Source organism: Haliotis asinina, chromosome 2 (assembly GCF_037392515.1).
Source record: "Haliotis asinina isolate JCU_RB_2024 chromosome 2, JCU_Hal_asi_v2, whole genome shotgun sequence".
Classification (NCBI taxonomy): Eukaryota; Metazoa; Mollusca; class Gastropoda; order Lepetellida; family Haliotidae; genus Haliotis; species Haliotis asinina.
Window position 1 is genome coordinate 73,379,468 of NC_090281.1, and position 13,815 is coordinate 73,393,282.

A 13,815-nucleotide genomic window follows, 5' to 3' on the forward strand; every position below is an offset into this window, starting at 1 on the left:
GTTTGAAGTAGCTGTACTAAATCTTCACGCAAGAAGAACTTCCCTGTCTATCGACGTGTGGAACTAATATACCCCTACGTTCTGAATAATGAGATCATATAGTCTTGGTAATGTCCCTTTACAAAATATCAAAACTCTTATTGTAGATTCATGTTACCTGTTGTCCAGCCATGTTTATGAACCTTTTATACTGCAGTAGTAATTTTTGCATCTTACAGATAGTGCTGCAAGCCTGTAATGTTACAGATTTGAGGATCATTGTTGTCGCAGAGGTTGTTGTTGCAGAACCACGTGATCAAATCAGGTCAGGATTTCTGGGTGATGTTCCAAGCTGTACAAGCGTCCTCTTTATTACCGCCCATGTTTTCACTTGGCTAATTGTGATCGTAGCGTTAAAATCGTTGTGTAACATGGAGTTAATGTTATCATAGAAAACAACGTTGTTATCTCGACATCGGTTGAGTCCCAGTATACTGGAGAATCCCGTTATGTTCGGTTATCAGATGACGTGAACAGAGTATCGTAGACATTGTGTGTACGACACATTTAAGGGAGCACCTGCCCGGATAGTTGGGATACCGGATTAAGTGATATGTGGATGTACACACGTTCTAGGGCTATGAGATATTATTCTCAAACAGATACTGTCCGTTTTGACTTTAAAAATTACACGTCTGATAATATGTCAAATGGATCTTATGAACTGTTCCATGACAAGATCCTAGGTGCGCTAGGGGTAGCCAAGCGGTTAAGGCGTTCGCTTGTCCCACCGAAGATCCGGGTTCGATTCCCCACAATATGTGAAGCCGATTTCTGGTGTTCCCCACCACGATATGACAGGAATGTTGCTAAAAGCGGCGTAAACCTTAATTAACTCACTCACAAGATCCCATCAAGAGTGGTCTGAATTATACCTCAATTATGACCTCATCTATATTCCAATCAGTGAGCGCCTTAGGTCCACTGAACTACGACCTCAGACGACCTCATTTCTGTCTCCGGCAAATTGAAACATTCCGCATGAATACCGAAAAACAAACATATTCTTTTTTTCAGATGAAGGGATTGGTTTATTAACAAAATATAACAACATATGATACAAGCTGTGGAAGACCACATGGTGATGTGTGCTTAGTATTGAAACAATGAATATAAGGGAGTCGTCTCCTATATCTACAGTATACCACTATAAACTCGCCGCAACACTCGGACTCGGGTCGGACGTGTTTCCGTGTTCAGCACTTTGGAATATACAAGTTACAAGGAGTTCTCATCAGTAGAAAAATAGTCAATGACGTGCTGCCACGTGACTTTTACGTCATTGCAAGTCGTAGTAAAACTGTACATTTTTCACTGATAAACCAATACAGGCACAAAACATGCATAGTCTTTTTTGTACATTGTATGAAATTAAATAACATAGGTCTAGATAGATAGGTATATATATGTGACATATGATGACAGTTTGAAAGACTTATGAGTTTATAAACTCACGCTAAGATTGTTGGGGTATCTTTAAGGCACTATTGAGAAAGACGTCACTTGACGTTTGTAAGCATAATAAGGCATGTTGGTGAACTTCTGTATCTGCAATATCCAAGCCGTACATCGTAAATTTCTGGGTGAAAGGCGATACATGCTCATCACACTAATATCAAGTACATCAGTCATTTCCTTCATCTATCAAATGCATTCATTAGAGTTAAAGTCGAGGTAATTAGAACTTCTGTATAATAATAACTCTCGCATCAGGCGGCGTCGGTTAGCACACGCTCTGTCTACTGTAGTTGTCAACGTTTATCAGATATAAATAAATGCGGCATTCCGTTTGCTACCCGTTTATCAGCTTCGGATGTCGTCGTCGTCGTATCGTCGCAGATCTACGCTACTAGAACATCCGTCATGCACGTTGTCGTTTTCGTGGCAAGAGGCACGTGCTTTTATCAGCTGGAAGAATTTCGTTGCATTGTGTCAGGTCGAGTTTTGTGTAAACCCAATGTACACTATTTACATAGTTAGCTAATCGAATACATTAGCCGAGACATGTAGAGCTCTGTGAAGGACTATATATTTGTATTAGCACCGGGTATGGAACCGGTGGCTAGGTCACCCTCCCACCTCTCGTCCCACTTCTCGTCCTGTCTCGTCCCTCTGCCTGTGTCCGTTGCACTCGCAGCTGGGACCATCAACGTCACGCGCACATCATGCACTGGTTCACCTTCTCTTATCACAGAATCACGTGACTTTGCTCCACCTATGACTCGCCACCTTGCCATGTATGGTGTGAGACCACGAGAAACATTGAGACCAATAGGAAATGGGCCAGCCCAATCTCTAGAGACTATGAGTTGTGGACTCATGTACACAGCCGCAGTTATCACATAAATAATATGCGCCAGGATCTGACGTGAGGGAAGTCTCTAAGTCATTATTAAAGCCTTATTTCACGGCCTTCTTTCGTACAGATGCCTTTTCTGGAGAATCTGTTTTTGTGGAGGTGGTTCCTCTCATGGAGAGGCGCTCCTTTTGTTTATTGAGTCCAATTCGTTTTAAGAAGGACGGGGATTTGTCCACAGAATTTCCTTCCGAATCATTTTCAGTCACAGTCGAAAGTGAATTGTTCATGGTACTTTTGTCTGGAGATTCAGACTTTTTCACACCTCCGATTTTGTTGAGGAAAGGTCTTCCTTTCTTCTCTGACTGAGTCTTCTCCCGATCTGTCACCGGAGTTTCTGCGTGCGAAGGCTTAGGCGTGGACGATCTGGATGACGGGAGCCTCAGACTAGAGGTCCGAGTGAGGGATGACGTTGTTGCTGGGGACATGGCCCGTGCTGCTGATGGGGGTGGTGGGGCTTGTCGTTTGGTCCTGGGAGGAGCGGAAGGTGATGAAGAGTCTGTGTTCATTTGTGCCTTAGATGAAGCAGTAGGGGACATGAAAGAGGGTTTCTTCTTTCCATCAGACGACACGGGAGTTGAGCTTCTCTTGTTTTCAGCTGAAGTTGATCCCAATAATGAACTCCTTTTGGAAGACGTCACCCTCATGGACTGGGTCCTGTTGAGAGTGGACGGTGTAGTAGGCCTGGAGCTACCTGCTGGGGTTGTGGGTCGTGAGGATGGAGACAGTGTGTTGTTGAGCCTGGTCTTTGTCGGGGAGCTGGACGCAGATGTCGATGAAGACAAGCTTGTGTTGGAACCGCCCACCTTAGACTTGTTCAGATTTGTACCTGGGGAGCCGGTGGAGAGACGAGACTTTGTACCACGGATGGAAGTCCTTGCTGCTGTATTTCTTGTGAAGGACGTGGAAGCAGATGTCCGTGTAGCAGCTTCCGCTCGCATGGATGCCCGCGCTGAGATATTGCGACTCAGAGTGCTAGGTGATGGTGAAGCCCTGCCATTATCGGTGCCGGTGGAGTCGGCCCTAACTCTTGCTGAGGCGCTAGCTGTACCTTTCATAAAACCAGGAATTGAGCGACCCGTCTTTGCTTTTGTTTGGGTTTTAGGCGTATCTTTAGGCGTAGACGGTCTGGAAGTCTTTGGTGAATTTGCTCTTTTCGCTGATTTGATCGGTGTCGTATTACTGTTCATTTCAGACTCCTTTTCACTCCAAACTTCTTCCTTTGAAGTGCCATGACCACTATCTGGGGATGTTGCTGAATACTCAACTGATGAATCTAGAGAGGAGTTCTTGCTGTTCTGTCCTTGACTGCTGGCCATGACGGACGCTGTCCAGCTCTCCGTTCTCTGCTTGCGACTATCTTCTTCAGGCAGGGCTACATTTGCTATTAGGTCGTTGTTAGCTGTCCTGTATCTGTGCGTGTCGGCTTTCCTTGAGAGAATTGGTGTGCTTAGGAATTCGGAGTCTACGTTGCTACTGAGAGACGTTCTCTGTGAGACAGTTCCTGACATGCTTTCAAATCCTTCATCACGCTCATTGCTACTGGCGTAACTACTGGCATAGCTGCTTCTTGAACCAACTTCGCTCTTGAGATCCTGGTCCTGCTCATGATGTAAACGGTTATGAGGCATCAAGTGTCCGTCATGGTCAGTGATATTATCATAACCACTGATCCTTCTCTTATCGCTTCTTTTCTGGCGCCATTTGGCCATGGCTGTTAATGGACTTTCATCATCCGGCTCGAACTGGCGATTCCTAATGTTATGACGAGTTACAGACTGGTCTACACTCGAGTAATCTGCTTCGTTGTTATTTTGACAAATTGGGGATACTCGTTGAGTCTTCTCTTCCATGCCAACACTTCTCCTCCTTTGTTCTGGGGAGGAGTCACCATCACTCAGGTTATCAGCTTGCAGAGTTTCAGTGGAGGTGTTGGTTGACTTGATGGAGAGACGACTCTGACTTTTGGGGCTGTCACTCTTTGCGGATGAAGGACGTCGTTCCGGTATTTTCATCATTTCATTGTCACTGTCATCGCTGGGAACGTACACACCATGCCGACGAGGATCCATGGACAGGCGACTAGCACTCCCTCTGAGTATTGCACGTTTCTCGTCAGTGGTATCAGGGGCACTACCACTATTCCGTATCGTGAACTCATCCTGTTGGTTCATCGCATTTCTTGCAACTGATTCATCATAGCTTTTAGACCTACTCATGCCAACCTCTAGCTCCTTGAGGGCTTTATCTACAGAGTCCTTCTCCACATTACTCTTGCATCTGTTACTCGCTGAGTCATTTTCTGGTTTCTTAGAACCGAACCGGTCTCTATTGAACTTTTGCTTCCCTGTCAGTTTCCCAGACTTCTCATTCTTTTCTCTGTCAGGGTTCACCTTGCCTTCATCAGCTTCTCCAATGGACTTCCGTCTTGGGGGAACAACAGGACTCTTGGTAGGTTCTGGCCCTTCTGTTGGTGAATGTGCCTTTGTATCTGGTTCAGGCTGCTTCTGCTTTAAAGCACTCTGGACTTCATCGAGGGAGACATGAGCGCGTTTCTTTCTTGTTTCTCTTTTAGCTTTAAGAAGGAGGTCAGAATTGGGAGTGGAAGACCTGCTAGTTTCTTTCGACATAAGTTCAGGTCCAGCACTTACAGGCCTCTTTTGCATTGGGCGAGAAACACCAACACTATCTATAGCCCGGTCAGTGTCTTCAATCTTCTTCAAAACATGATCGATATCTGTGCCCATTTTCTGACTGATCTGAGCACGGATGGACAGTTTCCCACTATTCAAATCAGAATCATCACGGGATCTTTTCTCATGATCTTTCATAGACCTTAGGAATATGTCCAATTCAGCAGGATCCAAACTGCTCTGGAAACGCTTAAAAAGTCTTTCCCGGGTTTTAACTAGTTTCTCATTTGAGTCACTGTTATTATTATCATTTTCAATACCTGTTATGTCTGATCTAGTATCTCCGTTCATGCTGGTATCATTACCCACACTAATCACAGGAGTCACAAGTTTGGATTTTTCATCAATGGTTTCAAGAGGTCGAGGCGATTCTGCACCAGAAATATTTACCCGCCACCTATTATTTGGCTTGGGAGACTCGGGTCCTGAATTTAAAGGAATGTCAAGCTTCTTGGGAGTATCTGGGAGCTTCCTCCCTCTTTTTTCAACATCCTCTGATAGGGGAGGCGTCTTAGTGACATCGGGACTGTCACTTCTACCTTTTTGATACAATTTCCGTTTAACTCTCTCTAGGACATCATCTTCAGTATCATCGTCAGCTTTCCCTGAAGGAGTAGACACTACACTGTCACTGTCACTGTTATAACGCCTTGATGTCGTCTTGTCATACATGCTGCGAGTCCTTCTAAATGGACGCACTGGAGCATCATCTGCTAATGACTCAGAAGAAGGGCGATCAGTGGATGTAACCTTCAGTTCCTTTGCTGAACTAGGATCTGGTGAAGTACGACTCTGTTGATCTGTTACGCGAGGAGAAGGGGCTCTTTCCCTGTCTATTATGTCCAACAATCCCTTTCTGTCCTTCCTCTTCCGCCTCAAGCTACCATACCGATCAAACGCAAGATCTGGTCCTTTCTTGTCCTCGCCAACATTATCATTCAAGAATTCTATAAGGGAGGCGTCATCCTCAGTAGCATAGCTCTTTCTGGATCTAGTTTTCTGGATGTCTGGCATGGCATCCTCAAGGCTACTACATGTGCTCTCAGTGTCTGTCGTGTCCAGACTTTTGTCCTCCAGCTTCTCAGACTTCCTCATGCTTCTTCTCGTGCTTCTCCTTCCAGCTCCGTTCCGAACAAAAGGAGTGTCAGCAGCTGGAGCAGCTTCACCCATCCCACTGATGAGGCCACTGGCAAGTTCCAGGTTGACCTTTTGAACTTTTTTCACACTGAAGCTTCCATCATTGTACTTCTTGTTCGTCACCCCGGATCTCACATCCGCCAACAGCATGTCCACGATGGAACCGTTCTCAGGACTAGTTGGGGAACTTCGGTCCATCGACATATCTCCTGGTTCCTTCAAACCTTCAGCTGCAAGAGAACAAGGGTGTTTAGACTGGCATTATATAGTTTCATCCAAACACACGGAAAAGGTCTGATCATATAAAAATAGTTTCGGAATGGTCGTTAGAACTACTTTGGAGCAAAGAATACATCTTACAACTTCTGTTTTCAAAAATGCAAACTTTACTGGCTGAAACAGACGCAGACTGCAGTCTTAAGATCACGCAACTGTGCCCCCATTTCCAATACCTACATTACAGTCGAATCTCCATTTCTTGTTTCATTTATAGCCAGCATGCAACATGGGATTTTACTTTCTTTTGCGCTACTGTTCAGTGAAATGTTACATAACTGTAAATCTAAATATACCTTGCGTAAACATAAATGAGCACTACTGACCTTGTTTTTCAGCCAGTTTCTTGGAGTTCTCCGACTCCTTCTGCCTTCTCTTGGCTTCAGCCTTCTCCTCCTGAATACGTCGAGATTTGTTCTCCTGTAAACAGTCACAAAACGTCAGACATGTGACACTTATCGCAGTATGATTTGAATGAACTTTTATACGTACTGGAAGATTTAAATTGATGTTATTATCAAATACATATGTATATTATCTTAAGACTTTTTTCTTCATATTACCCCTTCCAAACCAAAAACAGTTTGCAATACTATATAAGTGCTGATCCATACAAATGAATGGTTCAGTATTCCAAGCACTACATTATGCCATAAGGGAACATCATCCAAGTTGCTACACGTTACAGTGAAAAGCAAAACGGTCACTATGAATATTCGCTCAGGTCCATGTCCCTCACCTCTATCGCCTTCTTGAATCTGTCCATAAATATCTGCAGTGTCTTAAAGCTGTCTTCAAGTTTGAAGCTTGATGGTTCTTCACAGAAGAAGTCAGCCAACTCCAGACGGAGAGCGTCTATGTCCTTCAAGTCTTCCTGCAGTTCTAGCACCTCCTCGTTGGCTTCCTGGAATACGTCAACAAATGACTAGTTTCTGGGATAAGATTACAAAACTCTGAAAGATTCTAGGATGAGTACTATATGATATTTAAATTGCGCACATATCCATGCTGCTGGTACGTGCTCAAGGCTAAGTACTAGTAACTTCAATAAATGCAGGTAAAATATATTTATTTCCTTCTATTGTGACTGGTTGTACAAAATGTACTCATTGAAATCTACTTCAGTAAGTCTTTGTTTTCGTTTCAAATCGTAGGAAACTGTTCACACAGTTCTTACGTATCAATGACTGTTCATGATACGGGTGGTAGGTTTTATAGCAGTTTCGACAATTATTGTAATATGTTAAATACGTTATTCCATGATGCTGTAGATCATTCCACCAAAAAGCTAGGAAATATCAATGCTGGCTAGTAGAACAATTATAGGTGGCAATACCTGCCCAAAATATCTCAACCATAAATATGTGCAAACATAACTCATTCGGTAAGAATGTGGGTATTTACAGCGATCCAACATTGACTCAAACATATATGGTCACGACTGTTTTCCCAAACTGTCACATATCAAACGCCAAGGTTTACTCGGAATCCCCGATCTAAACAATTAAAAGTAAGTGAATTCTGTGAGTGGCGGCCAAAACGTCAAAATAGTCTCTCTTTTTCTCACGGTATCTAATGACATAACTGTATCCCATAACCGGTCGGGCGTTATTGCTGTGTATCACATATCTCGCCCCTGGCTTAGGTAAACACACCCGTGTTATAACGTACAGGAACACACCAAGCACCAACATAAGCATGGGAGGAGGACTGTAGCAGATTGACACGGGAAGCCTCCAAATTAGAGGCTTCGTAGGCCATGAGGCTAAAAGGTCGGGATACATATGAGAAGTATTATTAATATGTTTTGAAGAAGCGAGGAAACATTTCTTTAATCTGTGGAGGGTAAAGTTTAGGCTGCGTTTAGTGATCCCGTCATGAACACGAGGCGGGATGGGATGATATATTGTGCCTGTGAGGTAATTGAACCTTGGTCGTTTCAGTGGCGAGTGAATGCTTTAAGTACTATTCTACCCCACCATCCTATTGATCTGGGGTTTCAGGTATTACGATCCAACCCACCACCACCTCTGCACTTAAGCAATAGTGAATGGATTCCTGTGCAATTATGACGACTCCATGTCGGGGTAATTGGGTTAATTTGGGTTAGATGTTCGTATGTTTATGTGAGAAAGAAACACAGATGTACCCACCATTAGGAAAGACGCCATCTGGGATTTGAAGTCATCGCCAGTCTTGCTAATCTGGTCTGATATGTCCTTGACCTTGGTGGTGATGCTCTTGATGTCGGACATTAGACCGTCCATGGCAGTACTGGAAGAGAGAAAGGAGACGTCATTATTGCAACTACCACGACGTCAACGTGTCAGACTACCATGTCTCCTGTCTACACGATTATAACCCAAAACAGTTCTAGCGAAGACACTTTAACACTATCGTATGAGTGATGTGGTTTCAACGCAGTTTGGACGTTATTTCAGTTCAGCCACGACGTTATGTTAAAGCAAGAGCGCACATGAAGGTTCACAAGTCGTACCACCTAAGAACGATCCCGGATGTGATGTTGGAGGACCAAAGTTAATTACACCATCACAGCATGAGAGGGGCGCCAGCAATGGACAATGGGTAATATTCCTTGTCGTGAACACACCCAGAACTATGCTACCTAATCACTCGTTCGACACTGACACCTCTTTGTAAGTGCAGTAGTCGTGACTACCAAGAGAGGATAACATACATGCGATGTTGAAAACCTCTTTAACAAATAAGTCCGTAGAGGAATGCAGTCTGCTTCCAAACAACGACATGACTTAAAGGTCATATACTGCGAGTACTTAATATGGACTTGAAGTGCGTGGTTTTGTGTATGTTAATGGATTCGCTGTCTGCACTATCGGAATGAATAACATCAAGCGTATAACGGGACCTGACTGCACTCTGTGCATGTACTGCTGATACTGTGGGTCAGATCATGTCACGGTGTTGCCCCCATGTTGCCTCGGCGTCAGGTCATAACATCAGACCTACGTGTGACAGCCAGTTCCCCCCTGCCCCGCCCTAACGCTACCCCCGATGTCGATGAGTGTAGGAATGCCATGACGACGTGACGGAGTGAGCGACGACATCACAACATTCCAGTAAACTGCATACATGGCCGCTAGTGTGTCTCCGGTGTGTCTGATCAGGTTCACAATGACATATCAGAGGTATTGTGTTCTACAAGACGTAAACGGGATCAAAGAGGATATCACACCTCGCCATGTTTACTCTTGCCGTTATTTCATAACAACTGCACTTTCCTGCGCTCTAACACACAGTCAGCACGTGAACATATGCATTCATGTATTTCATACGTGATTGTGATCACAAACCTCATATAACAGTGCATTGGGGTGCTTGGGTCTTAGAAAAATCTTTGGATTGCCTCATATGCTCTTGATCAGCATACATATTACAAAGTAATCTCACGTCTGTCGTACCTAAAAGCGTTAACACAGACTTAGGAAAGCCCGTACACTAAGGTCGCTTTGTAAAAGATGCCCTGAAGTCGAGAACTTTATTGACAACAAAATGTAGCGTTCAGCTTCTGACAAAGTCCTTGTATCATCGTTGAGGGAGAGGAAACTGCACGTTGACACAGCACAGAAAACACCTAATGTTACAGAACATTCATGCTTTATTTTAGCAAAATTACAAAAACAGAAACTTACTTGGAAGCATCCTTCAGGAACGTCATCTCCTCGGGGAAGTTCAGAAGCTTTGGGTTCTTTTGTTCTGCTTCCTGGAAACGAGATGATTAAGTCCAAATGAAAACTGGCCACATATGTATTACATCATGGTACTTTGCTGCACTAGTAGCCCTTGCGTACACACCAGGTGTCCACTGACATTTATTCATGTGTGATGTGCTACCGTTCCATGTCTGTTAAACTGTCACAACGTCCTCAATGTGTCATACATTACACACCAATTACACATAGTTTTACTGTTTCCAGTGATGTGCGTGGTCCACTTATCTATGTCACCAATAACTTACTGAAATGTCGAATGATAATAATTCTACGCCTCTTTTAGCAATATTCCAGCAATATCACAGCGGGGGCACTAGAAATGGGCTTCACACGTTGTATCCCTGTAGGCAGCTGAAACCGGGTCTTCAGCCTGACGATCAAATGCTACCACAAGTCTACGCTACTGTAGGGCGGTGGGGTAGCCTAGTGGTTAAAGCGTTCGCTCGTCACGCCGAAGACCCGCGTCCGATTCCCCACATGGGTGTACAATGTGTGAAGCCCATTTTCTGGTGTCCCCCGCCTTGATATTGCTGGAATATTGCTAAAAGCGGCGTAAAACTAAACTCACTCACTACCCTACTGTCTCAACTGTGCAATGAATGCAACCACGTTTGTGCTCACCTGTGCAACATAATGCAGCAAGTTCATTCGAGGCTTGTTGGCTCTGATCTCTGTGAGCTTAAGCAGTGACGACAGCTTAAACCCGGCAGCGTTCCCCGCATGATTACCCTGCAATGAGATAATTATGTGCAATTAAAAAAAATCCCATTAACTTCAAGTCGTCTCTAACATGTATTACTCAGCGAACCATAATCCTGTCTTAATGAAACGAATCTTCCCTTTTTATTATAATTATATAACCGGATCAGGATGATTACATGTCTATCTATCCTTGAATACGTAATATGCTTTTTGTATGGTGGTGATGATAATAGGGATAATGGCATTGTCAGAATAGTTTAGGGGTAAGATAATTCCGCTTTCTGCACAGTCATTGTGAATTAGCGTTTGGTGATGTACAGTGAAATCTCCTTAATCTGGACTCTACCGTTCTGGGGTAAACGTCCAGACTACAAAACACCCGGACTATCAAATCTGTATCTCTAAACAGATCCCTAACAATACCAGATGGAAACGTTTGTTGATTATACGGATTCATAAGGTTTCACTGTATTTCCAACTAAACATTACAGCAACATCGATGACTGAGTGAGTGAATTTTATGCAACAATATTCAGGCTATATTGAGGCGATCTGTAAATAATCGAGTCTGGACCAGACAATCCAGCGATCAACAGCAGGAACATCCATGTACATGACTGGGATACGGTGATGAGTGTCAACCAAATCTGACCACCCGATTCCGTTAATCGCCTTTTACGACAAGCGTGTGTTACTGAAGATCAGTTCTAACCCGGAACTTCACGGGTATCAACAACGACACACGACGTGACAGTCTGTGAGAAAGGTGGTATCCGGACACAAAGAGTCTGGACTACCGAGGTTTCAATGTGTTTAGAACTTGAGCAACAGCTTCCGCAACAATGATTACACATGACGTCATTCCTGGACAGCTCGTGTGAGAGAGTGTTGCAGCGCGGTACTGCTTGTGAGAAATTAACCTCTTTGTTTACAAATCTAACTAAAGGTCGTGTCTCTTTGTTAGTTAGTTTGTTAACTTTCCATGAACAAAGCTGTGCAGCCCACATAAAGCGGGTTTAGTAAACGCTAGAATGACAAGTCGGTTACGGCGGTCGACTTACCGCGTTCAAGTAATTTCCAGCAATCAACACCAGGTAAATCAGCTCACGGAGGGAGCGGCTCTCTTTGATCTCTGAAATATACAAAGAAAAGTGATTAGCTTAATTCATTCTAATGTGCGTTTATATACTCTATTGACATTAACAATATCTGGGCGCACGTCTTGTTTCACTAAACAGCATGACAATCAGTGACCTGATCACCATGCGATAAACCCTAATATATAGCGCCAAAACACGACTCTCGTACATACACATGTAAATAGCAGAAAATTCGTGTTGAAAGTAATCTTTTCACATCGCTGAGGACACTCTCTGAAGCCTACGGTCCTTCGGTGCATGCTGTAATACAACTCTTAATAGAGGGTGAAACTTGTTCGTAGTCTCTGTACACGTGGTCTTAGCGTTGTTTATACAACAACCACTACAATCACTTAATCACCTGTCTAACTTTGCAGAAAATTGCATGAGTCTTCATAATGCGTCCTGGCAACATTCTCTTCAGCTAAACCCTGTAATCATATCATTAGGTCCGGATTTGTCCAGTGGAGTGTAATGCTCCACTATAGGTACTTAGGTAAGCATGTGGTATGTTTATGTAATCGATTGTTGAACACTTCCGATGACAAGGGCCATGATGTTTGATCATGTAATGTGATCTGGGTACGTAATGAAGAGATGGGACTTCATAGATGAGGGTTGGGAAGGGGGTATGGGAGTCATAGACTAGGGGGGTGGGGTGGGGGTGAGGCCGAAATGAGATCAGGGATTGAGGAAACAGAGATGGGTGGGGAGAATAGTTGGTGTTGTGGCTGCAGTTATGGATTGATGGCGATGATATAGAGTTGGCATTCCGCACACAGTGGAGCATTCTCATCCCACAGTGGTTACTTGGCACATCTTCCAACGTAACCTCTGTTCTAATACGACCCTTTCATGGTGCAAGTGTTCAAGACTCGTGATTGGAGGCAATCAGATTTAGTAGTGCAATCAGCGACCTTCTTTCAAAAGTGATCATTCGAAAGATCTCGGTAATCTGGAGGTGACTGGGATGGGTGGGTAGGATGTTGTTGGAGGTGGGGCAGAGGTCACGGAGATGATTTCTCAGACATATGTGTTTCGCACATGGTGGAGCAAGAATGCGAGGGTAAGAGATAATGGGGGAGGAGGGGGTGGGGTGAGATTGAAACACAGGGATGCATCAACTTGTCAAAACAATCACTGTTTATCTTACCAGACACTGAACTCTTCATAATATTGATATGTATAATACATACGCGTGCGGTAGGGGAACATGTTGTCGTTATATAACGCTGGCCATGGCGTAACGGGAACACAAACACCGCGGACGTGGGGTGGGGATTTAATGAACTGTTAAAGTGTCCGTGCATGACGGCCAGACCCGAGGCTGAGTCCAGTGATGTTGACCGCATAGAACAGACACCCCTGGTCAGGTTTCAAAACCACTTACACAAATCCTCCCCACCAATTACAATATCATAGCAGGGGGCACCGATCTATATACATATCATGACTGGCCATGGCCGTTCGCGAGACAGATTTCAAGGTAGAGTTACGACCGACAGGACATATTTGTTAAAAGAACATCACGAACAGAACTGAATTGTGTAGTGGGGCGGGATTGGAATGGGGAGGTAAGAATCACAGCACGGGAGGTAATAGGTATGGGATGACCAGCACTATTCACAAGAGGTAAACAACACATTTCACAGCTCGTACAATTACAGGAAGGTTTGCATGGAGGCAAACAGAGTGTACTGTTCACCGCATTCTTTGGATAT

The 13,815-nt window shown here is 44.1% G+C and overlaps 1 protein-coding gene across 1 annotated transcript in view; it reads right to left on the minus strand.

Annotated features, from left to right (window-relative positions):
* Positions 1-1,046: 1,046 nt before the first annotated feature.
* Positions 1,047-13,815, minus strand: part of LOC137274279 (uncharacterized) — a 55,624-nt gene continuing 42,855 nt past the window's right edge. Inside the window, exons 10-16 of the mRNA XM_067807400.1 lie at positions 12,017-12,087; positions 10,875-10,982; positions 10,173-10,243; positions 8,655-8,775; positions 7,241-7,405; positions 6,828-6,921; positions 1,047-6,455 (exon numbers count right to left, since the gene is read on the minus strand). Of these exons, the coding sequence (XP_067663501.1) occupies positions 2,440-6,455; positions 6,828-6,921; positions 7,241-7,405; positions 8,655-8,775; positions 10,173-10,243; positions 10,875-10,982; positions 12,017-12,087 (4,646 nt within the window). The 3' untranslated portion in view covers positions 1,047-2,439. The remainder of the gene's footprint in view (positions 6,456-6,827; positions 6,922-7,240; positions 7,406-8,654; positions 8,776-10,172; positions 10,244-10,874; positions 10,983-12,016; positions 12,088-13,815) is intronic.